General features: G+C 40.1%; 6 protein-coding genes across 9 annotated transcripts; 3 read left to right on the top strand and 3 right to left on the bottom strand.

Annotated features, from left to right (window-relative positions):
* The first annotated feature begins 29 nt into the window (after nt 1-29).
* Nucleotides 30-2752, top strand: serpina10b (serpin peptidase inhibitor, clade A (alpha-1 antiproteinase, antitrypsin), member 10b). Its single transcript, XM_042388427.1, has 5 exons — nt 30-159; nt 342-977; nt 1082-1355; nt 1533-1680; nt 1771-2752. The coding sequence occupies exons 1-5, from the start codon at nt 123-125 to the stop codon at nt 1960-1962; spliced, it is 1287 nt and encodes a 428-aa protein (XP_042244361.1). The 5' UTR covers nt 30-122; the 3' UTR covers nt 1963-2752.
* Nucleotides 2753-2859: 107 nt separating this feature from the next.
* ddx24 (DEAD (Asp-Glu-Ala-Asp) box helicase 24) lies at nt 2860-7641 on the top strand. The gene is made up of 9 exons (XM_042388422.1): nt 2860-2962; nt 3175-4064; nt 4167-4661; nt 4849-5002; nt 5360-5872; nt 6408-6483; nt 6767-6955; nt 7042-7171; nt 7270-7641. Exons 2-9 carry the CDS (start codon nt 3179-3181, stop codon nt 7539-7541), a joined length of 2715 nt encoding a protein of 904 aa, XP_042244356.1. The 5' UTR covers nt 2860-2962; nt 3175-3178; the 3' UTR covers nt 7542-7641.
* A 119-nt stretch (nt 7642-7760) lies between these two features.
* Nucleotides 7761-9896, bottom strand: LOC121880860 (ubiquitin thioesterase OTUB2-like). Its single transcript, XM_042388432.1, has 5 exons — nt 9554-9896; nt 9325-9443; nt 9121-9205; nt 8155-8346; nt 7761-8042 (listed from the first exon to the last, which is right to left on the bottom strand). Exons 1-5 carry the CDS (start codon nt 9653-9655, stop codon nt 7836-7838), a joined length of 705 nt encoding a protein of 234 aa, XP_042244366.1. The 5' UTR covers nt 9656-9896; the 3' UTR covers nt 7761-7835.
* Nucleotides 9897-10357: 461 nt separating this feature from the next.
* Nucleotides 10358-13806, bottom strand: si:ch1073-416d2.4 (coiled-coil domain-containing protein 42 homolog). 2 transcript variants are annotated; one of them, XM_042388429.1, is made up of 11 exons: nt 13690-13806; nt 13522-13567; nt 12845-13021; nt 12589-12746; nt 12416-12498; nt 12158-12330; nt 11956-12066; nt 11759-11875; nt 11009-11672; nt 10849-10894; nt 10358-10463 (listed from the first exon to the last, which is right to left on the bottom strand). In XM_042388429.1, exons 1-9 carry the CDS (start codon nt 13794-13796, stop codon nt 11487-11489), a joined length of 1158 nt encoding a protein of 385 aa, XP_042244363.1. In that variant the 5' UTR covers nt 13797-13806; the 3' UTR covers nt 10358-10463; nt 10849-10894; nt 11009-11486. The 2 variants fall into 2 exon arrangements, with proteins under 2 accessions (XP_042244363.1, XP_042244362.1); XM_042388428.1 differs by lacking the exon at nt 10849-10894.
* Nucleotides 13807-13976: 170 nt separating this feature from the next.
* Nucleotides 13977-23318, top strand: LOC121880855 (ankyrin repeat and SOCS box protein 2-like). Of its 3 annotated transcripts, none has more exons than XM_042388424.1 (10): nt 13977-14059; nt 17362-17470; nt 17997-18206; nt 20628-20797; nt 20945-21100; nt 21220-21465; nt 21553-21724; nt 21912-22515; nt 22622-22775; nt 22925-23316. In XM_042388424.1, exons 3-10 carry the CDS (start codon nt 18085-18087, stop codon nt 23053-23055), a joined length of 1755 nt encoding a protein of 584 aa, XP_042244358.1. In that variant the 5' UTR covers nt 13977-14059; nt 17362-17470; nt 17997-18084; the 3' UTR covers nt 23056-23316. The 3 variants fall into 3 exon arrangements, with proteins under 3 accessions (XP_042244358.1, XP_042244360.1, XP_042244357.1); XM_042388426.1 differs by having other exon boundaries at nt 13984-14059; nt 17334-17470; XM_042388423.1 differs by lacking the exons at nt 13977-14059; nt 17362-17470; nt 17997-18206 and adding an exon at nt 20095-20294 and having other exon boundaries at nt 22925-23318.
* On the bottom strand, nt 23307-24867 carry LOC121880859 (protein FAM181A-like). Its single transcript, XM_042388431.1, has 2 exons — nt 24774-24867; nt 23307-24622 (listed from the first exon to the last, which is right to left on the bottom strand). Exon 2 carries the CDS (start codon nt 24561-24563, stop codon nt 23784-23786), a length of 780 nt encoding a protein of 259 aa, XP_042244365.1. The 5' UTR covers nt 24564-24622; nt 24774-24867; the 3' UTR covers nt 23307-23783.
* Between the last annotated feature and the right edge of the window lie 9 nt (nt 24868-24876).

Here is a 24876-nt window from a genome sequence, read left to right as displayed (position 1 = left end):
TGTGAGGTCCTGAATGTTCAGAAAACAGCTCTGACAGCATTTGGATCAACACCACAGGCTGTGTGTCATAGTTAATATGTAACACTCAGAGCACACTTGCACTTTGGTTCCCCAAATAATAGATGCTGCTTTCAGATGTAATCTTGCCCAAGCTGAATGGTACGTATGACAGTTAGTCCATCTTGGAAAAAAAATATTATCATATGACTTACTTTATTTAGTCACAACTGTTATTTAAGAGATGTAACCTGCCTTATCATCGTTTGTAGAGTTGTGTTAGTGATTGTTCAATTATGCTTCCTTGATATCTTTTGTCATGTGTACTTCTCTTCATGATTCAGGTTGTGCAGCAAAACTTTCCCAGACACAAATAATGATGGTAAACAAAATGAAGATGGCATTTGTTTTTATCATAACCTACATGTGCTTCCTCGCTCCTGTCCACCAAGCAAAACGTCCAAGCGCCACCATTTCGGATCTGTCCCTCAAAAATATGGATTTTGCTATGAACCTTTACCAGGAAATATCCAGTTACCACGACAAGAACATCTTCTTCTCACCTCTGAGCATCTCCACCAGTTTTGCTGCCCTCTTAATGGCTTCTGATGGTGCCACACGTGAAGAAATACTCAAGGCATTCAAGCTGGATCAGCTGGAGCGGGCCGACCAGCCCGAACTCATTCCACAGCTGTTCGAGCTCCTTCATGAGAACATCACACAGAATGGATCGCTGAAAGTGGACGAAGCCATGGCCCTCTTCATCCAGCAGCATTTCGACATAGAGCAGGCTTTTGAGGACCGAATCCAGAAGTTTTTTCATGCGGACATCAAAAGCCTAAACTTTACAGACACAAAGCAGAGTATCAGTGTCATCAATGAGTATATAAGGCACATGACTGAGGACAAAGTGACAAACATGATTTCCACTCTTAATGAAATGACCGAACTCATGTTAATCAACACAATTTTCTTCCAGGGTAAGTTCTTTGGTTATTAACATCTGTATATTGACTCCCAGTTGTACCTTAACCTTTGACCTCCAGCCTACACAATAACACAAACATTATTATATCCTCCACAGGAGGTTGGGAGATGCCTTTCAATGCCAATTTCACACGAAATGACTCCTTCTACATTGACAACTATAATATTGTGCAAGTGCCGATGATGTTTAAAGAGGATAAGTTCTACACAATGGAAGATGTTGTTCTTGGTGTCAAAGTCCTGAAACTATCATACAAGCAAGGTATTTCCATGCTTATCGTGCTACCCAACAAAGGTGTCGACTACACTGTCATTGATGATGAGATCACCACTGAAAGGTTCCTCAGCTGGATCAAAAAGCTGGAAAAAACGTTAGTGCATGGAAAAATGTCATTTGTCAAACCAACTTGTTTAGCTTTACTCTCTTATATTCCAACGGTATTGTATAATTGTATGTCCATTGCATTTTATCTTTATTGTGAAGCACTTCTGAAATGGTTGCTGTAAAAATACAACTTAATTTACTGAGTAAAACACTGTGTTCACAGGAAACTGGAGATAAACATGCCCAAATTCAAGATGGAGCAGTCGTATCATCTGCACAATCTTCTACCCCATATGGGTGTTGCCAGTATCTTCAATTATTCAGCCAATTTGACAAGGCTGAGTAAGAACAAAGGCCTCAAACTGTCAGAGGTTGGTATTCAATTTCAAAGTGCTATAATTAACATCCTTGCATTTTCCAGATTGCAGATGATGACTTTTATCTCTTGTGGACAATCACAGGTGCTGCACAAGGCTGTGATTGAGGTGGATGAGAAAGGGACCACCGCAGCAGCTGCTACAACAGCTGGCATTATTGCATATTCCTTACCAAGGACCTTCTACATCAACAAACCATTTTTCTTCTTCATATACCACGAAGACACAAACTGTCTGCTGTTCATGGGCAGGGTGATTGACCCCAGCAAATACTAACAGTCATGACTGTACGGTTCAAGGGTAGAAGTGTTTGCACATGACACTGTGTTTATTCAGGTTTCTAAAAACCTGTTTTGATGTATTTTTTAATCTCAAATTTGGTTTGAAACCTATATGTGATCCATATTAATAAAGACTTAACATTACTGTGCCTTTTATTTTTTATTTATTTTTTCATTTTTATTTTTATATTTTTTGCATTTAATGAGTAACAAATTATTCCAGCTTTCAAGTTATACAAAATTAGAACAATATTGGGTACATAAATGAGACAGCCACAGTAATTCAATCATTTTAAATATATTAAATAAACAAACATATTACTCCAAAGGATCAATACACTGCTGAACTTCTGAAAAAGACCCATAATTATTCATTAACCCGTAACTATCAGTGACTTATTTATAATTGCATGCAGATAACTCATGATCATGGTCCTTGTTAATGACATTATTGCTATATATAACTGTAAAAATGAAAGTTTTGTTGTTGTTTTTTTTTTTTTTTTTTTTTACATTTTATTAAACTTGCTTTGAGGCATGACTGCAGATTTGATGGCTTATTAGAAAGTGGAGAAACTCGTAACCATATTAGCACGTATAACTACAGAAATGACTGTTTATTACCTTGTATTTTAGACAGTAGTTTAGACAGTTTTGATGACTTGTTAGAAAATGAGAAACTCATGAGCCTTAATTAATGACTTATTGGTTAATACCGCAAGATATTTCTGTGTTTATTAACCATCAATAAATCCCAATGACAATTTATAAGCCGTTTATTAAGGTAACTTATTTGGAAGGAGAAAAATGGTGCAACACATCCTCTCTAAATATTAGTGGAGTTTGAAATTAGATGGCACTGTTCCCGTTGTTCGACAAATAAAGTTTTTCAAAACCACGTGATCAACACTGTCATGGCAGCGTCCTCGTGTCATGCGTGGTTGTCTTTACGTGTAGTCATATTTTGATGTTTCAAGGAGCCAAACAAAGTAAAGGTAAGACATTTTTTTCAGCGTATAGTTATGTAATTGTATCCGAGTTTTATATATATGTATACATGTATATTTTTTTACGAGCAACATTTAACAAGTGTGTGCTTCGGCACGCAGTTTCAAGCTAGCTTAAGCAAACATTGAACTGTTGGATACGTTTTTAACCAGTCAGTGTTGGCGTGACTTGGATCACTTATACTTGTGACGATTTGTAGGAAAATGAAGACAAAGAAGATGAATCCGAAAAACAGGCGTATGTCCTCCGGGCTGCGCAAACCAGACAAACGGAGCATCCATGTGAAAGGTAAATGGAAAGCTATCGAGCTGGATCCCAGTCTCTTCTCCGACGAGGGCATGGAGGGTCTGGTGTGCTTTGAAGAACTGACAAATTACCGTCTGATAGACTCTGAAAAGGCTGCGGCTAAAGCAGCGAAAGAACTGAAAAAGGAAAAGAAAAAGGCGAAGAAGAGGAAAGTCAGTGAGGGAGAGCAGGAGGGTGGAGAGAAGGCAGATGCAGAGAGCAAAGAGGGAGATAAAACAACTGAACCAGCCAAGAAAAAAGCCAAAAAGAAGAAGAAGAAAAATAAGAAACTGGCTGCAAAAGAATCAGTCCAACCAGATTCTGTAGAGGATGCAGGTGTAGGTGAGGAGGGGAGAGGGGAAGATAAAACAGCCGCAGAAGACACCTCAAAAGATTCCTCTGCCATTAGCTCAGAAAATGGTGCTCAATCAAAACTGACGAAAAAGAAGAACAAAAACAAGAAAAAGAAACAGAAGCAGCAGAAAGAAAAGGATACAACCCCAGAGGAACAGCCAGACTCTGAGTCTCCGTCTTCTGAACATCAGGTTCTGGAAAAAGACAAATCCAGTCAAGATAAAGTGACAAAGCAGCCCAAAAAGCAAGCAAAGAATTGGACAAATGCTGCACTTTCTGGTTCTGATGTCAAAAATGCTGATGTTAGTGCATGGAAAGACCTGTTTGTTCCCTCCGCTGTGCTGAAGGCACTGAGCAGTCTTGGATTTGGCTCACCAACCCCTATTCAAGCCCTGACGTTGCCTTCAGCCATCAGAGATCGTATGGATATACTGGGGGCAGCTGAGACAGGTAAGAGCAAATGTATTTTAATTCTTAAGTTATTGTTTTGTCCTGTAACAATCAATCCTCACATTTCCGCAAGTTAAGCTAATGTAAGCGCTGTCATTTCAGGAAGCGGTAAGACGTTAGCTTTTGGTATTCCCATGATCCACACCATCCTGGAGTGGAAGAAAGGCTCAGAAAGACCTGCTGATGACAACAAGGAGCCAGCCACAAAGCTGGAGAGCTTGTATTTACCTGCTATTGATGAGTCTACGAAAGCAGGAGGCGAAGCAGACGTAAGTGTCGAATCTACATCAGAACAGGACGAGGAGGGAAACATGGATGCTGAGGAAGAGGGTGAAAGTGGCGCTGAGCAGGATCAAGGTGACTCAGATGAAGACGCCAGCGAGGATGATCACAGCGCTGAAGAAGATGATGAGGACAAAAGGCTTGGTTGTGTTCAAGTAATTGAAAATGCAGATTTTGACTTTGACGTCACCGCCGAAGCAGAAGAGAAAGCCGCTGCTAGTCAGAATCAGCCTCTGCTTGGACTGGTTCTCACTCCCACCAGGGAGCTGGCTGTACAGGTCAAACACCATATTGACGCTGTCGCAAAATTCACTGGTGAGTTATTAATTCAATTACAGAGCTGTAGTTGCTCACTCAAAATTGTTAATTTATGTATGTATTTAAGTTTTAAAAATTACTGTTGGACAATATATCGTTATCTTATTGTTTTTTTAAATTCTCTCATATCAATATCAACCTCAACAATTTGGTATCAGACACTCAAACTATTACTTTTGTACAGATATCAAAACAGCCATAGTGGTGGGTGGGATGGCACAAGAAAAACAGAGGAGGATGCTAAAGCGCAGGCCAGAGATCATTATTGCCACTCCAGGACGTCTGTGGGACCTGATCAAGGAGAGACATCCACATCTGCTCAACCTCAGACAACTCAAGTAGGTCACAGCTGTTGTTTGTTATTCAGTCGTTAGGTGTTAACAAAGAGTATCAGAGTATTCTCCTTCTTTGAAGTTTTTTTTCATTTATTTCGGCATAGCATCCATGCTTTATTACAACAATGGCCTGTTTGCAGTTACACTGAAAAATACATAAAATAATGTAAACCCTGGCATGTAGGGACTTAAGTACAATGCTTGCAGAGAAAGTGTGAATTAAGAAAAGGGATCCAGTTTTGACTGCATGCACATAATTGCTGTTTGCAGGAGGGCTGTCAAACATCAAAAGTGTGATGAATATCAACTGTGATACAGGGATGCTGGTTTGTTCCATTTATCTTTTGTGTTATTGGACAGGTGCCTGGTCATTGATGAAGCAGATCGTATGGTAGAAAGAGGTCACTTTGCAGAGCTTGACAGTCTGCTGGAGATGCTGAACACCATTCACTTCAATCCAATGAGGCAAACTTTTGTGTTCTCCGCCACACTGACCATGGCTCGCAGCCTGCCCACCCGCCTCCTGCAGAAGAAGAAGAAGAATCTGGACCAGAGGAGCAAGCTAGAAATTCTCATGGAGAGAGTGGGGATTAAGTCCAAACCCAAAATAGTTGATCTTACCAGGAAGGAGGCAACCGTGGAGACCCTGACTGAGACACAGATCCACTGTCAGAAGGACGATAAGGACTTCTTCCTCTATTACTTCTTGCTCCAGTACCCTGGGCGCACCATGGTGTTTGCCAACAGTATAGACTGTATCAAGAGGCTGAACTCCCTGCTGGTTATCCTAGACTGCACTCCACTGCCTCTACATGCCAACATGCACCAGAAACAACGCCTCAAAAACCTGGAAAGGTTTGCTGAGAGGGAGAGGTGAGTCTTGCAGTCGTGGTCAGAAGGTGTCAGCCTTAGGCTAAAGTTTACATTCATTATGAACCTATGATGAAATAAGAACCCTTATGACTCATTCTGTATGCCTGAAAAGGCCTGGATTATACTTCCTATCAGTAATTGAATTCTTGTCTTTTCATACGCATAACTGCAGAATATGTTCTATAACTTGCACATTTTCAACCAAAGTAGTTTATAATTTAAACCATTACCCAAACCTTTTTTTGAGGAAGATCTTCATTCAGAGGACAGACTTACAGTTCATACAAGAGTTTTCATCACTCCTAGAGCTGGATGGTGATGTAACTAGTACAATCTTGTCTGTACATGTGCTCATGCTGCTGGCATTCAGGCCACATTTTCTTTGGGGGAAAAAAACAATTACAGTGGGACTTGCCTGTTTAGAGTAAAGTTAAAACATGATTACTTAATATTTTTATGAAATTTCACACCTTTATTGTATATAAATAGTTTAACTTACTGAACTGACACTTAAATCTGATCATTTCATCCACAGTTGTATTTTGCTGACAACTGACGTGGCAGCAAGAGGACTAGACATCCCCAATGTTCAGCATGTTATTCACTACCAGGTAAGCTTTTTGACAGTTATCAAAGGCTTCTAGCTAAGACACGAGCATTGTTATATTCTACTGTCAAGCAGAATTTTGGTCACCAAGTTATTTTTTCATTTATGGTCTTCAATTAATCAATGAAAATAGCATTATTAGTTACATATGATTGGATTTTTCTGCTCTGTTAACTGCTGTAGTGTATTAGAAGCTGTTGTCGATACTCTACTGCAACATTATCTCTAAAAAGAGGTTTCCTGTACCTGATATAATTATCTCCCCAATGCTTTCCTGTAAATGCCAGGTTCCTAGGACATCTGAGACTTATGTCCATCGGAGTGGCAGAACAGCAAGAGCCACCAAACAGGGTCTCAGTTTGCTACTAATAGGCCCAGACGACATGATGAACTTCAAAAAGATTTACAAGACTCTGGGAAAGGACGAGGAGCTTCCAATGTTTCCCATAGAGATCAAATGCATGGAAGCCATCAAGGTGAGAACCATCACCATTAGGTCCTGTATTTATGTGCTGATTTAAAACGTTTATATTTGAATATTTATGTATGTATCGCTCCACAGGAACGTGTTAACTTAGCCAGGAAGATAGAGAAGATTGAGTTCCACAACAGCAGGGAGAAACAGCACAACTCCTGGTTCAGACAAGCAGCAGAGGCCCTGGAGGTGGACCTGGATGATGAACTTTTAGTTGGTACGACAATCATAACCACACCACAGTCGTAAAACATGTTCAATCTGTTCAGAAATGATCAAACTGCAGATGACTGAATATTACATCTGTGTCCACAGGCAGAGCAAATGATGATGAAGCTGACAGGGAGCAGCAGAAGATGGTGAAAGGGATGAAAAAGCATTTGAAGCATTTGATCTCCCAGCCTGTGTTCAAGAATGTCATAAAGACCAAGTACCCAACTCAAATGGGGAAGCTCTCCCTGCCTCACATGCCTCTCGCAGGGAGGGAAAGCGCCCTTACCAAGGTTTCAATACAGAAGAGACAAAAGTTAAAGAAAGGCGTTCCGCTACAACAGAAGAAGCAGAAGAAAGAAGAGCAGCAGCAGTGATCTGTTTATGGAAATGTGTATTTAAAAAAAAAAGGCAACTATCACAGGATTTATGTAATTGTTGATTTATGTAATTTTCATATAAATTCATTTTAAAGTATCAAAGCGTCTTTACATACTTATTGCTCAGTGTGCAAAAAAATGTATCTCCAGATGTTTTTTGAGTCACTTTACACTGCAAGATTCTATTTTTTAAAAAAAGCTATTTTCATAAGTGTCTTCAAGCCCAGTTGGGATTTTATTCAACTAAAAGTCAATATTCCTGAGTTGAGTTGATTCCTTAGGGATCAGTGGTCAGGGTCGAGGTCGTGGGTAGAGAATGTTATAATGTGAAGTTTGGTAGAGGAGGTGCAGGGAGGGTTCAGCGCCCTCTGGAATGATGTGGTGAGCCAACTCTTGTTCATCGCCCTCCATAGAGACGATGTGGATGCAAACGTCCAGAGCCTGCGTCAGAGCCAGGATGTCCACATGGTCGCACTCCATCGCCATCACCTCCACTTCCTGAATGAAGAGAAGGTAGACGTTATTGCACTTAACCGTTGCATTTCCTTAACAAAAAAAAAATCATCTACTTGTTTTTCCCACTAGAGGGCAGCAACACCTCGTTACTAACCTGATGACAGTAGACCTGCAGATTGGGCGCCTCCACGAAGTTGCAGAAGAAGTCTGCGTGGTTTTGCAGGTGTGCTGAAGTGAGCAGCCTGAGATACTGCACTACACTGTCAGAGGTCACCTGCTCATTGAAGAGCCTGAACAGTGTTTCCTCCTGCTCATCAGCCTGGCACTGCTCTACAACATTTATGACCTTCAAAGGAAGAGAAAGAATTCAGGAATTGCACGTTGGTTTAACAAACTTTTTTTCCCTCCTAGTGCTGCTAGTCAGGCTTGAATCCTTTGTGTTTCATTGCAAGCACCTTTTACCAGGCAGAGAGACCTAGTCGCAGAACTACCTACATTCAACCAAGAGGTTTTTAATGTTCTTAGATGAGCACCAAAAAGTCTTAAGATGTCAAGTCCAGTTGGTTTTCATTTACAGTACCTCTACCGGGTGATCATTACCTAAATGGCAGAGGATCTTAATAGGCCAGACTGTGTGCCATCACAGGGACTTTTCTATTTCAGTTGCTTCCCTCAAGACACGATTCAGTAACATGCACATTTTTTTGTATGCATGTACCTTTCGAAATTGCAGTTGTAAATGTGGACTCTGATGAAATGGTGCATTCAAGTAATAAGAGAAGTCACATGTACAATGTTATGTAGTACTACCCAGGATGGAGGGCCTAACTGGAGTGATCGAGGTATCTGTTATGATCTCAGGCTACTTTGTCATTGCTGTTACCTCCACAAAGTTTACATTTTTATCCGCCACTGGGTTTTGTTTTGTTGCTTGACATTAATTTCTGAGTGGTTCATAGCCTGAATTAGACTTAATGCTTCTATCTGAGCAGAAAATTTCGTTTATTTTTAATACAGAAAAAAAGTGCTTTTTATTCACTATTATTAGAATTTGTGCCTGAATTACGTAACTGTTAAATTCAACAGACTGTGTGATTGGTGAAGGAAATACATTATTTACTGTGTTCAGGTGGTGCCTGAAGGAACTCTCATCAAATCCCGCAGAGGTCAAGTCTTTGCTGGTTTGAATAATTTGGTCCTTGAATCTGAAAATGAAACCAGTTAGTCAAGTGATCTTATACCCCTCGATAATGCAGTGTTTGACACACTCCCTTGAATTTTAAATGACTTTAGTTAGGGCGTATGGCTGATGATGATAACTGACCTCTGCAGAGCCCTGGCACTGTGTAGGACTGACTCCATGTGTGCGAAGCAGAAGGCTCTGTAGAAGCAGTTTCCATCCCCGCGCACTTTTCTCACGGAGGAAAACTGGCTGCTTAAATCCTAACAAAGGACAATACGTCTGGTTATTTTGCGGCACGGGTATGTTAAAGTTAATTGGAGTGGCTACGACCACCTGCAGTACACCACCCACCCCCAGCTGAATAGCCTACATTATATTTGGCATCCGGCGTTTCCTCCGGGAACACCGCAGAAATGTCCTCCCTGCATGAGACAAGGCTGCCAGCCTCCATCTGTCGAGAAACAAACGTCATTATCTGCGAGTCCAAACGGTTTTAAGGGTCGGGTGACTGTACGTCATTCCGTCGTATGTCAGCAACATGGAAATACTATACGAAAACGCAATAAAAATTTGGCAAGACACCGAAACGTCAAAGCTGTGTGTCAATACATTGTTGCAATTTTGTTTCCATTTTCCGTATACCGGATGTTTGCCAGTACCACGTGCTATGTTAAAGGGACAGTACCATATTTTCTTTTCCCTAGGATGGCGAAGACATGACCCGACCTACTCTGTCTCTGTTTGGCTTACACTGATATTCTTACCCTAATCCTAACCAATCCAACCAACGAAGTGAACGAGTACTAGCCAACCAGAGGCAGAGTAGGGCGGGTCATGTCTTCACCATCCTAGGAAAAAAAATTGACGGACAGTACAGGGTTTGTTTATACTCAAGACATGATGTACATTAGTAGAAAAAAAAACATACGAAGTTTCAAAATTGTAACATGGAATATCGAAAAACATTAAAATTATCTTAAAAAATATAAACCAGTGTAACCTGTGTTAGCTCAAAACTTGGTATAAGATTCTTATTATCGATGCATAAGCAGAATTTGAATGCATTTACAATGCACCATATTTTGTTTGTTGGTCATATGTTTCATGGAGAAATATTGTAGAGTAGAACTACAAATTAGCATAAAATGGAAATGCTCCAGTAAAGTACCTTTAAATTGTACTTTGGTACAATTGTTGGGTAAATTTAGCCCTCCTCAAGGTCAGGCTGGGGTCAGACAGTCCATAGTCCAGACAGTCCTTCCTGATTAATGAAGAGACAGCTAAAAAGAAAAGATAAAGAAAGCTACTGTGGCAGAGGATACACACACCTTCATTGAAATGTTGGCTCACAATCTGACAACCCAGATTATTGTTAAATCCTTAGGAACGCAAATTACTGCCAAAACAAACTTCTTAAAAGCATGGCTTGACATGTCAACATAATTGACTATCTCTGTCTGCACCAGAAGTATGTGAGAAAACCGGTATAACAATCTGTGACAACACAGCTGAAGGGCTGGATTGTAGCTGATTGGCTTCACTGCTAATGATTGATGTGCTGTGTACAAGCACAAACTTTGTGGTAGATGCAGAAAATGGATGAAGATGAAGATGGATGAATGAAATGGATGCAATATTTTGCCATGCACAATATGTAGCACTTACAGTAGAAAAGCCTGAGTCTCTCTGCAATTGCACGTTGCTGTATTCACTGTATTCAGTAAGTAAAATGCAGAATATCACAAATAATACATTTTATGTAAATCACAAATCTTTTTCTTATAGCTATTTGTATAATCTAAATATGTGAGATTAGCATACATACCATTGTTTTGATGAGAATTAGTTGGTCTCACAGCATCATTTAATTGTGATTTTATTTTTATTTTAAAATTCAACAAGTTACATTTCATTAATAAACATTTCCAAAGTTCTGATACTCCAATAAACCTGATTACCTCGTGTAAAACAGTTTTTCTCATTTCATAATCTACTGAGTGCACAGTTTAGTGCATAGCATTATTAACACAATGAAACTCTGTTATAAAAACAGTCAAACCAATCATGTATTAGTTTGACAAAAAAATCTTAATACAAAGTCTATTTCCTATAACTTCTACCAGAGCTTCATCAGTGGATGTCATTTGCCAAATTGACACAAAGTTGTCTTGTTCTCCATTTTAATAGTAAATGAACCTTCTGTCAAGATTTTTTTCAAACTACTGTTCCAAAGTCAAGAATGAACTTTCATGCTTTATAATCTTAAATTGCTACAAGCCATTATACATCATAACATTTCTACATCAACTAAATGTCTCACTCTTCCTGCTGACTTTACTTGGACTTTTGATTTGTGTTTTGCTGCCGATGCTTTTCATCGATGTCCTCTCTCTTTTGTCTGTCAGAGCGGTTCTACTCGTCACTGCAGACCCAGACTCCATCAGTCTCCTGGCTCTCTTCTCTGTATCTGCCTTGTCTAGAATGTACTCCTGAAATCATACACTTGATTAGTCAAGAGTTATGTAAAGCGATATAAATAACAGTATATGAATACTAATAGATCTTAAGATATTACCTTCACCATGTCCATCATCATCAATACGTTCATGTTTTCCAGAGGTCCATATGCTGGCAGATAACACTGCTCTGCAAGGTTGTTGATGGCCATGAGTAAGCTGCCCTCTTCTTCAACCTGAGAGATAATGACATGTATGACATTATTTCTGTCCAAAATACTCCAGTTTATAAATTAGCTAACAGTGAAGTCATAACCTTCTGTCTGGACTGGCCTTGCTCCATCAGCAGGTTAACCTCTGCCTGCTTGTTCTTCTCTTTGAGGCTCTCTAACTCACTCTGGAGTTCAGAAAGTTCCTTGTTGGCCATCTGCAACAGATGTAAAAACTCCAGGTTGTTCATTCAAGCACTGTCAATTGAGGGACAAGGTGTGCTACACATCTGTATGTAAGAGTCTGACCAGTTTTTTTATGCTGTGATCCTGCTTCATGGTCTGCAGCTGTCGCTGGCCCTGATCCACCTCCTCCTCCAGATGCCACAAACGCTGCAGCAGCTCCTGGTGGGTGATGGACAGCGTCTCATGGCGCCGAATGATGGGCATAACCAGAGATTCAGACCCATTCTCAAGGTAATCTAAAAAAGGATTGCACAGTTTGGTCCCTCTTACAGCCAGTGTGTAATTAAGTCAGTAGAACAAAAAAGTCAGTTTTGGACTTACTGCTGGGAAGATAATCAAGTGTTTTCATCAAGTAATCTTCATAGATTTTGTATTTTGCCATCCTCTCCTTTAAAACTTGCTGTCTGCAAGAATTGAGATGTGGAAAAGCTGAGATGAAAAGTGACTTACTGAGCAACGTCCTCACTCAAGGCCTACAGGCTTAGACTTCTCACCTGGCTCTAAGTTGTTTCAGCTGTGTCGTCAGCTCCTCGATCTCTCTCTGCTTCAAAATGTTCTGCTCCTGTGCAGCCTCATACTTCTTCAGCGCTTGACGTCGCTTCGCTTCATTTTCAGCCACAAACTTTTCAAATTTCATCGCCCTCTCTTTAGTCTGGGTTAAAAAACAAACAAATCCCAAGGGCATCTGTATTAGGACAATGTTATTTGCATGTCAGCTAAATTCTTAAACTCAGTTTGTGTAAAACTCACCTGCTGTTGTTTCATCTCCAGTTCAGATCTTCTCTGAGTTAGCACCTGCACACAGCTCTTAAATTCTTGCCTTTTGAGTGTGAGCTGTTTGTCCACCTCTTCCAACTCAGCCTGTTTCCTCAGAACCAGGGTCTTTTGCAAAGTGTTCACTCCTGCCTCAAGGACTCTGCTAGAAGTCTGCATGTAAAAAAAAAAAAAAAAACATTTATATTGCATAAAGAATGAAACTCTTCCCACTACTAAAACAACTTAAAGGGGCACTTCACCGATTTTACACGCAACAGTCAGTTTACTCATTGTGAAGAATACTATTGAGAGTATTTAGTATTCAAATGTTTGACAGAAAATCTGCAAATTGGGTCATGGAGTTTAAAAGATGAGGGTATTAACAGACAGGTAAGGTCTATTGGAAGATACTACTGAGTTGCATTATGGGAATTGTAGGATCCAGAGTTTTTGGGGACTAGAAGTGAAAATATCTTTAAAATTTGTTTCTTGCAAGTTCACCAACATTAGAAAGTGCAATATGGTACTAAATTGCTGGAACACCCCCTTAAAGTGATTGTGGGCAAGAAAATTCAATTTGCAGCAATATTTTTCATGAATGCACAAGTTGATAACAAATATTTTTTTCCCTTATTTTTAATCACATGCTTCTAATCATTATTCAGTCTTACCTCTGTTACAACTGGTATGAGATTGACATTTTCCTCCTCTCTATGCCTGTGCAGAAAATGGATTGTCAGTCTTAAAATCGCCCAGTCAAAACATGTGTAAATGGGTTTTAAAGAGAAATGAAGTTGACATATTTGACACAGAAATGACGCCTAAAAGCACAGGCCTACCTGGTGTCTTCCGGCTGTGTTACAAAAATGTTTCTCCTTCTGTTTTCCACCCTGAGCTTTAGACGGGGGTCGCTGGTGTCTAAGAAAGGAAGGGGAGAAGTCGTCATGTTTGTTTGTTTGTTTTTTTGCAGATATATCGTCCAGGAATCCTGATGAGTAAACAAATAAAGTCCTGCAGTTATTCCACGTTCGGACGATCAAGGATCTTTCCGGATGTTTTCCTGGATCGGTGTCTCTGTTGCCTGGAAACCGCAGGCGAGACAACAGGGAATGTGCCGGGATCGTTTCTCCGTTGTCATGGCAACTGCCAGGGAGGCGGTTCTGTTTTACTGACTGGCATAGAAATGAGAAGTCGGAGAGACGGAGAAAGGTGAGAGCGCTCACTCCGTCCTGCTTCCAGTAAACTGTGCAGGGAGTCTGACTTTACATAAGAGAAAATGAGGAAAAAGTCCCATAATTAGACCTAATTTCACTTTACGGGCATACAATGAAACGTAAAAACTTTAAGGCTTCACATCCTCCTGCCAGGACAAGGAGCTTATCAAGCAGAGCATCCCAACCAACATGCATGCATGTGCCCACACCAGACATCTATATTCAGTCAGGCATCAGTAAAAGAGACTTCAGATAGGCTACTACTTTGCATTAAAGATCCTCTCCAGACATGTGACATATAGGCCTTAAAAAAAAATACTGCGTGTGTAAACATATAACAGAACAATAACAAACAGTACAAAGCAAAAAAACACAGGACACATAATACAAAATACAAAGCTACACACAATAGCACATAATATACACTCACAATGCCAACTAGAAATGAATAATGTAAACTTGTCAAATTAAAAGCAAGATTATTTTCATGAGAAGACTATGAGATGAAATGCAGAGTCAGTGATTACAGAGCTGAGTAGTTTTTAGCAGATTTTTTAATTTGGTTTTGAACATACTGATGGAACTGCAGCTCTTCCTATCGTCAGGTAGGACGTTCCACTGAGTTGTGGCTTTCACAGAGAAAGCTGACTGCCCAAATGCAGTGTAAAGAAATGGTACAATCTCGTAAAGAGGATATTCTGCAGGATCTAATAGAACTCACTGAGTGAGTGTACACAAAGTCACATAGTGGAGGAGGGGCCGAACCATTTAAAATTTTATAAACTAGGCACAAATTTGAGAATAATCTAAAATTCTCAAAGCTCAGTAAATTGTGTTTCTCCAGTACCCTACAGTGATGCATTGGCCTTTTGTTAAGAGTCTTTAAAGTTTGTTTGTATAAGGACTCAAGAGGTTTTATGGCTGTTTCTCCAGCCTGCTCCCAACATGTGATGCAATTAGACATATGGGAAATAATCATAGCATGCATTTATCTTGGCTGCGTCCAAAGAGAGACAGTTTCTAATATGTCTAAAATGCGCTAAGTTGTATTTTATGGTTTTAAATGTATGTTTGTTTTTTACATGTTTCTTAAAGTTCAAATTTTGATCCAGTGTCACACCAAGATATTTACAATCAGTGACTATGTCAATCCTTTCACCTTTGATGAGAATATCAGCGTTAGGAGGTTGTACCATGGTTTTACAGAAAAACATACGCTTTGTCTTGTTTATATTTAGGGTCTTAAAGTCCCCCTCCACTCATAAATGTGTTTTGCTTTATGTTTGGATGGTTAAGCTTGACTGTGCAGAAGGATGTAAGTGCAGAAGCTGATGATTACTGTGATGAAAGATTGAAAGTTTGTGAAATCTGAGTTTAAGCATGATTCGTGACATCACAACTAGAGTTTAGAGCCAGTCGTGCTCCAGTGTGCAATTTACACAAATTTGTTGTGGAAACTTGAAGCCTGTGAATGAACTTTTCAGTGAAGTAGGAGACATCTTGCGTCCAGCAGTCAAACTTCTAAAATGAACAATATTTGCATAGTCATAGATTCTGAGTTTTTTAATGAGGGAGAAGGAGTAAATGTAATTTTACAAAATTTTAATGAGACAATTTAAATGTTTTTGTGGAAAAAAACAATTACTTCCCCATCTGCTGTACTTCTCCCTTCAGCGGATGTGAAAACAGTCTTCTAGTGACAAACTCTGCACATATGTCATTCTTCACAGTGAAGTAATCAGGTGAAGTGAAGTAACAATAAATAAGACACTTTTTTACATGAACGGGGCTTTAGAAATATTAGGTTTTTTCCCAGCAGACATTTGGCCACAAGCAGAAAACCACAGGTGTAATTAATATTATTAATGAAAGCTTCACTCTGTTTAGCTTTATTAGTTTCAGTGCTCTGCCACTGTGTATGCTGGCTCACTGACAACACTTACTGACACTTACATGGACCAGAGCCAGTTAACTCTAGTAATTACACCTGTGCTTTTCCTGCTATGACAAGTCAAAATATCCACTGTGTAAAAGGCCTTTCTCGGGACCCCGGTATAATACACGATAGTTCACTGGAATGCACTTCAATGAAACAGGGCCATCGGTCATGTTGTTAGTTCCACCTGAGCTCTTCCTGTTATGACAAGTCTGACATTTAAAAAAAAAAAAGTCTATAATTACTTATTAAACAGGTAACGACAGGGCTGAGTATGTTACCCATTATCTTCTTTCTCACTTTCTCATGTGCAAATAACATAGTAAGACAACAGAATGTAAAACTAATGCAGCTCCTGTTATGAATCTCACTTTCATGGGGGGTTATGATTTGCTGGGACTGTTCTAGACAGGTGTTGATTTAACTGGTCCTCTTTGATGCTGTCACACTGTAGTGTGTTATACTGAGAGGCTTTTCTAATATTTTGCCCACTCATGTATTCATGAAGGTGGATGCATCATTGTGGATTCAAATCTTCTAGTTTAGATTTAAGGTTTTATGTAGTAAACAGGCCCTGAAAACCTTTTTATTCTAAATCAGCTTCTTACTATGAGTTAATTAACAATTATATTAACAATTTGATGCCAAAGTTTAAACCTTTCTCACTAGTTTGACATACAGGCTTCAGAAAAAAGGTGATGTCACACATTTATGAGCCCCAATCAGGATTTATTATTATTATCATTATTATTGTCAATCAAATTTGATCAAACACAATCCTGATGAAGCAGACTAGCTGATCTTTACCTACCTAAGGAGCTTTTTATCCAAACTTTGACTTTCACTTTAACTTTCATTAATATTTAACGTTATAGAGAAATACTTAAAATCTAAAATCAAGTTTTGACTATACCAAGGAAATGCACTGGCATTTGTCTACATATCTTATAAAACACATTTGAATACAATGATGATTGGTCATGACAGTAGCTTAGGTTTATTTGAATGGATGCTTAGTGTGTCTACATATCCTGTCACAGTTTGAACTGAACAGTCATAAACAATGCTGATGTTTTTGCAACATTACCTGCAATCAAAGAATGACGCGACTTTCATCAAGTTTGTCTTTGTTGGGTAAAAATGTAGGTTCCTCAGAAATTGGAAACAGCCTTATAGAGCTAGTCTAGTCTAGTTCCTTTATTTACTTTGTGTTAGACAAAGGCCAGGGGCTACTTCCAGTTTAGATGCAGGAAGCATTTTTCACAAACACACTTCTGAAGAAGTGATTGTGAAACAGAAATCATCTGTCTTTCATTGTTGTGTGCTTGTCAAGCACATTTTCACACTTTACTCTGTCACAGGAAGAGCTCATACAAGAATCAAGGCAGCTTTACTGTTGTCAACAAGCTGTGTGAAAACATTCAACAATATTAAAGCAGTGTGACTGGAGACGAGATACACAGGCACAAGGTGAGTTGAAGTCTTTAAAGCAATGTTTTTGTTTGTGTTTAAAATATAGTTTTATAGGGTTTTGTGTGTGTGTGTGTGTGTGTGTGTGTATGTGTGTTTCATCTGTGTTTAAACATATGATCATTTCTTTATTTTTTTTTATCATGAGTCATAGTTGAGCGAATAAACTTGAACCTGTGACCAAAGCTTTATGCGTAATTCTTATACCAATCTTAATCTGCATAACTCATTGTAACATATATATAACCTCACATCAACGTTTCCTCTGGAGCTGCAGAATCAAGTGGAACCAAACACAGTTCAACATGCCCTTAAAAGGCATGTAGCCTCATTGCCTGAGCTGCTGCACTCTGATGTCTGCCAGTGCAGATTTCACTTCTTTCAAATGAGCTTGGTCTGTGATTCACACAGTATGAATATGCAGAATATGTGTTTGTTGATATATTATTTTTCGTCAGGGACCGTGTAATGTGCCACTTTTAGTGTTCTGACTGCAGTTTTCTAATCTTCTGATTTGGATCATCAGCCTCATCACTGGTCTGTGAGGAGAACAGCACAGCAGCACGCTGTTGGATGACAGGGTCCTCAGACTGAGCAACAAATCTCCTTCTGTGATGATCGCAGTCAGCAGATCCAGGTCTCTGTACAAGAGACTGAATGCGGATATCACAGACAGGTTGGCTGCCTACTCCCTGAGTCTCCCCACTTCACCCAACACCACAGCAAATCTGCTCAGGTGAGGATACATGATATCACTTAGTTCAATGGTATTTTATAAAGCTGTAATGAATTACATTTCAAAGGCATATAAATACATCTTTAACATGTCACAGTAGGAGAGGCACAGGTATAAATGATAAAATTAAGCTGCTTTAGTTTCAGGGTCCTGGTAATGTGCGTACTGCATGATAGTGTCATGGCTTAACGAGACATTTGAAAAGAACAGAGCCATCATTAATGTTATTAGTAACACTTGTGCTTTTCCAAGTGTGACTAGTCAAGATGTCTGCTGTGAAAGGGGTCTGTTTCTCCAGACAATTAACTCCTGATGGTCAGATTAATGTTTAATCTGGTTTATGGAAAGGAAATGAAATGATACATTCACTTTTAAAACTCTAAAGCCAACATTTGGTGTTTACAGCAACAAAGCTGAACTGAAGCATTACAGCGTTATAAAACATCCGCTGTAGGTGAAGTGTAAACAATACTCAATTTGTATTTATAATTTAATTTCAGCTGAAACAGCACAAATAATGAATCTAAACCCTCAAAAACACACAGACACACACAGAAAAAAAGAGTAACTTAAAAAAACACTTTCCTTTTCCTGTAAGAGGCGACTTTGAAATGTCTGCAGGTCTAAACTGCTGCTGCTGCTGCTGCTGCTGCTGTTGGTTTAATTCCCTGTAGATGGTGAAGGTTGACAGGTGTGGAGCTGGTCTGTTGATGATGAAACACCTTCCTCTGTTGGAGAAACTGCAGCCCGTTAAACATTAATTAGTGACTTTGTTAATTGTGTCATTGTGCCCACTCTGTAGACACTAACTAATATCTGGTGGTTAACCCGAAAGAAACACAAATCTCTTTACTGGACAGTCTTGCTGGAGAAAACATGTAGCAATCACATTTTAAACAGTCCTTATGTTATAGAAGAAACACTGCGTTCACACACACTTTTCTCACCAGTGCCCCTTTTAGGAAATATTTTGAATCATTTTAAGAAGCCTGGGAGGGAAAGTCATTTTCTTAGAAAGCTTTGGGGTTAAATTAAAGCCAGTGGTTCACATTCATTATTTTGTGATAAATACCCAGGGAGACTGTCCTCCCAAGAAAAACAACAGAATAATTTCAGCAAATACCCTAAAACACAGGAGCCTCATGAGAAGTTTACATTCTACAAAATCATAAATTACACATGATGGGTTTTTAAAGTTGATTATCATATTTTTAGACTCAACAAATTAAATAAAATGTTTTTTTTAATGATAAGACCCTCACTTTGGGAGATAAAATTACATGGTTGCATAGTTATACTGAAGAAAATGTAATATTAGTAACATTAAATAAATCTGAACAACAGTCAGAATTGTCTAAGTGGGGGTGGGGACACTGGGGGGATTTGGACTCATGACTCCAGTATTTCTAAACTCCTGGCTACAGCCCTGGTAATAGTGCATTTCATCATAGGAGCTTTCGGCCATCATTTATGATTTGTCTGCGCCCCCCATAAAAAATGAGAGTTAATCACAGCAGTAAAATCCAAATAGCCCAACTGACCCTGTAGACACATAAAGTACAGTGTGACAATGTCTGAGCCATTAAAAGTGAATAGTGACTCATTAATTGCGGGTCTATCTTTTATCCTGTGCAGTATTGTCAGTTTTGTGCGTCCTTGCGCTTTTCTCTTGCTCAATCTTCTGTATATCTGGTTGTTTAACTTGGAAACCGGCCAGTGAAAGAAAGGCTGCACAAGAGGAAAGATAGCTTGGCTTGGCCTGCATTATCTCCAGTGCTTTTTGTCTTATCTCTGGATGTCCGAGTCTCTTGACATATATGGATAAACCCGTCACCCTGCTGGCTGACAATACGGTCCCAAAATAATCTGGGGGAGGAGGGCACAGCTGCTGCGCTGCGCTGCGTCGCCGCGCTGCGCGCTGAATGACACACTGCCGTCACATCTACCACCAGTAATGACCAAATTCAGCTATTCCGAATATTTATCGCAGTTTCGTAATGCAGGGGTCAGACGTACAAATGTTCAGTCGCGACTACAAGGCGACAGGAGGAGAAGAGACAGTCAGGGCGACGTAACGTCAGAGCCGGAGTGAGTCTTTATTGTTGTGGGCTGCTCGACACGGAGGCTGCATGTGTTTATGTGTGAGAGTGTGTATGTGTGTCAAGGGTCTTTGTGTGCAAGTGAGGTCTTAGCCTATGTGTCAATATAGAATATGAGTAAGACACATTTAATCATGATTGGTTTAATACCCTTCAGTTAGAACTCTTACTTAGGTTAATTAAAGTCAAATAAATCACCTAAATATAAAGGTTAGAGTCCATGGTTGCATCTAAACTATAGCCTTGTGCTAATGGATGTCTGAAATTACACTTGATTGAATTTATGTGTGTCAATTAAAGTGATTTTTCTTCTCCTTTCAAGGGATGTTGACCAGGTGGTCTTTGCCATCAGGAGAGGAGATGTGGAGGCTGTTAATGATCTGGCAACATCCGCTCCTCACAGCCTGATGAAGGAGAACAAAGATGGGTGGATACCTTTGCATGACGCTGCCTTCTGTGGACAGACTGAGTGTTTGAAGACCCTACTGAGGGGTATGACACATATTCATTTAATCTGTAAGGGTAACATACTGTTAGATATATTCAAAGAGGTGTTTTGGGGAACTGTTTGTTCATTTTCAAAATGCTGAATGAGTCACTCAGTGTGAGTTTGTGTGATATGTATGTTTTCTGCTTCAGCCCATCCAGGTTCAGTAGACAAACGTACCTTGCATGAACAGACGGCCTTGCTACTCTCTGTGTCTTGTGAACACTTGTCATGTGTGCGGTGCCTTCTGGAGGCAGGCGCTGACCCCGACATCGGCAGCAAGAACAAAGAAACTCCTTTGTACAAAGGTTCAGCGTTAAATCACTTGTACACAGCACAACTATTTAAAATATGAAATATATATGGATAATCATGTTATAGCCAAATGTTGGTCTGATATGACTACATGTCTTGTGTGTCTCTGCAGCCTGTGAGTTGGAGAACGTAGACATGGTGAGTCTCATTCTCTCATACGGGGCCACTGTGAACCAGCGGTGTGGTCAGGGCTGGACAGCCCTCCATGAGGCCGTATCTAGGAACAACACAGAGATCTGTGAGATACTTATAAAAGCCAGAGCCGCGATCAACCCCCCCAATACATACAGCATCACACCGCTCATTGTAGCAGCTCAGCGAGGACAGATGAGGGCACTGTGCTACCTTATTGGAAAAGGTATACTTTTACCTACTTCTCATACTGATCCCCCTAATCTCCCTAATAATTTTTAAAAGGGTTTAAAGAACGAATGTTTTTCTGCAGGTGCTGATGTGAACATGCAGACATGTGATGGTGTCACAGCACTGCATGAGGCCAGTAAAAATGGCCACAAAGAAATCGTAGCAGTGTTGTTGACTAAAAATGCAGATGCCAACAAACCCACTAACTCAGGACTGCTGCCTCTACATGTTGCTGCCCAATATGGACACCACGAGTAAGTTAAGATAACTTGTTAATTAGTCATTATAATTGAAAACACTGTTTGTATTCATGCAAAATTCATGCCTATAATGAACAGTAATAGAGTGGTTATTTTAAATGGTGCTATGATAACAGTTATAGTGTTCTCTATTTGTTGTCTTTAAGTATTTTTACTAAAAATGTTTGTTTAACGTGTTCAGGATTGTGTCCCTGCTCGTCTCAGTGACAAGTCGAGCCAGGCTTCGCCACAGTTGGATCAGCCCCCTCCACCTGGCAGCTGAGCACAACAGACACACTGTGGCAGCTGTGCTTCTCAAGACAGGTGCAGATGTAAATGCTACACTGGCCCACAATCACTCCATCCAGTATGCTGATAGACGTGCAACAGCCCTCAGCTTTGCTATCGCCAACGGCAGCACGGAGACAGCAGAAATGTTACTGAAAGCTGGCGCTAGTCTAAGCCTGGACCCGGTCAGTCCTCTGCTGATGGCAGTACGGCAGGGCTGCGTCAGCACTGTGTCCTTACTGCTGGAGAGAGGGGCCGATGCCAACACCAGAATCCCATCTTACGCCACAACTTTTCCTGCTGTTGTTGCACTTTGTATGAATAACCTGCCTCTACTCAAGTGCCTTTTGGACAATGGCTGTGATGCCCTTTCCTGCTTCACCTGTACATACGGCAGTGCCCGTCACCCAACATCAGCAGAATCCCATTCAAGAACTTTTGGCAGTAACGGATATGATTTGCAGAGCGACAGTATGCTTCCTTTAAACTGCACTGAACCACCAGAAAAAGCAACACAGGTGTGAAAAATGAGCAAAAACAGTACTATGAAATCACAATAATTGAAATCTGTTTGTTCTTTTGAAATAATTTATCTTTTTTTTGTGTGATTCTTCTCCTCTTTAGTTCTGTGAGTGGATTTCAACATCGATTATGTGTAAATGGGCAGGACCGATCATAGACTTGTTGCTGGAGCATGTTAGTCATGTTCAACTGTGCAGCAAGCTCACTCAACTCCTTGACAGCAGAGAGGAATGGGTCGCTGTTAAGAGGAAGTTGTGTAAGTATTAAACAAAATCTTACACATTTACATAAACCACTTACATCCTTCCATCTCCTCTATCTTTCTGTCCTTCATGCATGCATGGGAACACAAAATTAGCCTACGAAAAAGCAAAATTACATCCAATCCTCTTTGTCTCTTTATAGCGTCACCTCGTCCACTGCTGCACCTTTGCAGACTAAGGATCCGGACCCAGGTGGGGACACAAAGACTGAGATCTCTCACAAGCCTACCTCTGCCAGACAAACTGATCAGATACCTGAGTCTGACTGACTGACTTTAAGATGAACTTTAAGTAACATAAGCATCAGAGCCATGAATAGGTGGTTCTTTTTTTAGCTGCATCTAATATTGTGAATGTGTAAATGGTCCAATTCTCAAAGCGATTCTCTACGTATAAGATATCTATTTATAAGACATGTGATGTGTCAACACGTTTCTTTATTCTGTCTGTTTGAATGTTTTGTAGTTTCACACAAACCCTTGTTGAAAGGTAAAAATGATCTTATGCCCAAATGAGTTCTTAAGGGAAGTTGAATCATTTATTTAAAAATAAAAAATCATTGTATCAAATGTGTCTATCAAACATTACTTTGACAAAGAGAAGCAATCTATGTGCCACATTCTATTCTCATAGTTGAAAGAGGAAACTAAAACAGGATGTCTTCATTCATTTGCATGACCTTGACTGCTTTTTTCTTCTTTCTTTTTTTAAAGTAGCTCTGAAGAAACCTAAAAGTAGAAACCTTTTAACTTACTGTCAAATTTCAGATACTTGGTGGCATCAGACTGACATGAAAGAGAACATGATGAAGTTATTCTGCAAGTGCAATTTAGTCCTTTAGATTTAAACAACAAAAATAGATGACTAATTCCAATAAGTGCTTGGGGAAGTGTCTCATTTTCAAATACTGAAAGAGAAAAAGTTGGCTGTGTAGAACAAAAGATGAAAATAATTAGTCCTATTTACATTTTTTTTTTGTGATTGGTCCATTAATATGTTAATTAAATGAACCCAAACACACTGAATATTGGTGACTGGACGGTGGGCTTGGTCGGTATGGGTTTAACCACAACGTGTGTGTGAATTTTCTGTCCATAAGGATGTTCAAGTCTCTCTGTCTCAGTCCCTGCTGCCTTGCTCCACAGTCCCAGAGGCGGATGGGGGACAACAATGTGACTGTGGAGGACCTGGTGTCCGTGATACTGGAACGGGCAGCAGCCGCACACACTCACACAGTGGTGAGAGGTCAGGTCCAATTTCAGCGTCTCTTTGTCCGCAGAGCTGCGTCGACTGGACGCAGACAATGTGGGCTTTGCATCATCATCATAACCTCTTTTCCTCTTTTCATTTTCTCCATTCTCACTTGTGTCTGCGGGGCTCTTTTTCAATCCTAAATGTGAGTGCTCCCTCTTAGTCTGGGTCAACTTGGGTTCCTCCCAGAAAGAGGCTGGTAGTTGGCGTTTCCTCATAGGCACCTGCTCCACAGCGCTCCCCGCGTTCTCCACATTTTGCGCATCTGAACCGGCCTTTTCTGCGACCTTCATACTCTGGTGAACAGTCCCCATCGGTTTGGCACACCCATACTCTGCAGACCTGTGCGTGTGGCATCTTGGGACTCTGGAGTACTTCTGAGAAAAACGCTTCAGTTGTTTCTGCAGATATTTCCTGTGGTCCACGGAGCGTCTGCATGGAGCTGACTTATCCAAGGCCGCCTTGATGTCGCTGGATGCCAGATTTACAAAATTCAGCAACGTTTTGACCTCACTGTCTGCATTTGCCATATTGCCAAGACTTTTATTAAATCAGTCCATGTTAAAAAGTTATAGTCCACAATCAAGATCTGAAAGGAAATCAGAAAACAAATGTAAGCAGTGCGTAATTGCGCGCGTTGTTCTCTTTTTTTCTGCTAAAGAAATAATGCAATTAAGCACAAATTGTATATGATATCTATCAATTTGTATTATATCATAAAATAATAACCCTTCACCCACCACTGCTGGATGAATCCAGACTCTCGCGAAGCCACAGTCCAAGCACAGACTTCTCTCCAGGCTGCAGTAGGAGCACTTCAACAAGTTGAATGAATATAAACTC

The sequence above is a fragment of the Thunnus maccoyii genome, chromosome 16 (assembly GCF_910596095.1).
Source record: "Thunnus maccoyii chromosome 16, fThuMac1.1, whole genome shotgun sequence".
Classification (NCBI taxonomy): domain Eukaryota; kingdom Metazoa; phylum Chordata; class Actinopteri; order Scombriformes; family Scombridae; genus Thunnus; species Thunnus maccoyii.
The sequence above is the reverse complement of the archived record's forward strand: the minus strand, read 5'-3'. Positions and strand labels throughout refer to the sequence as shown.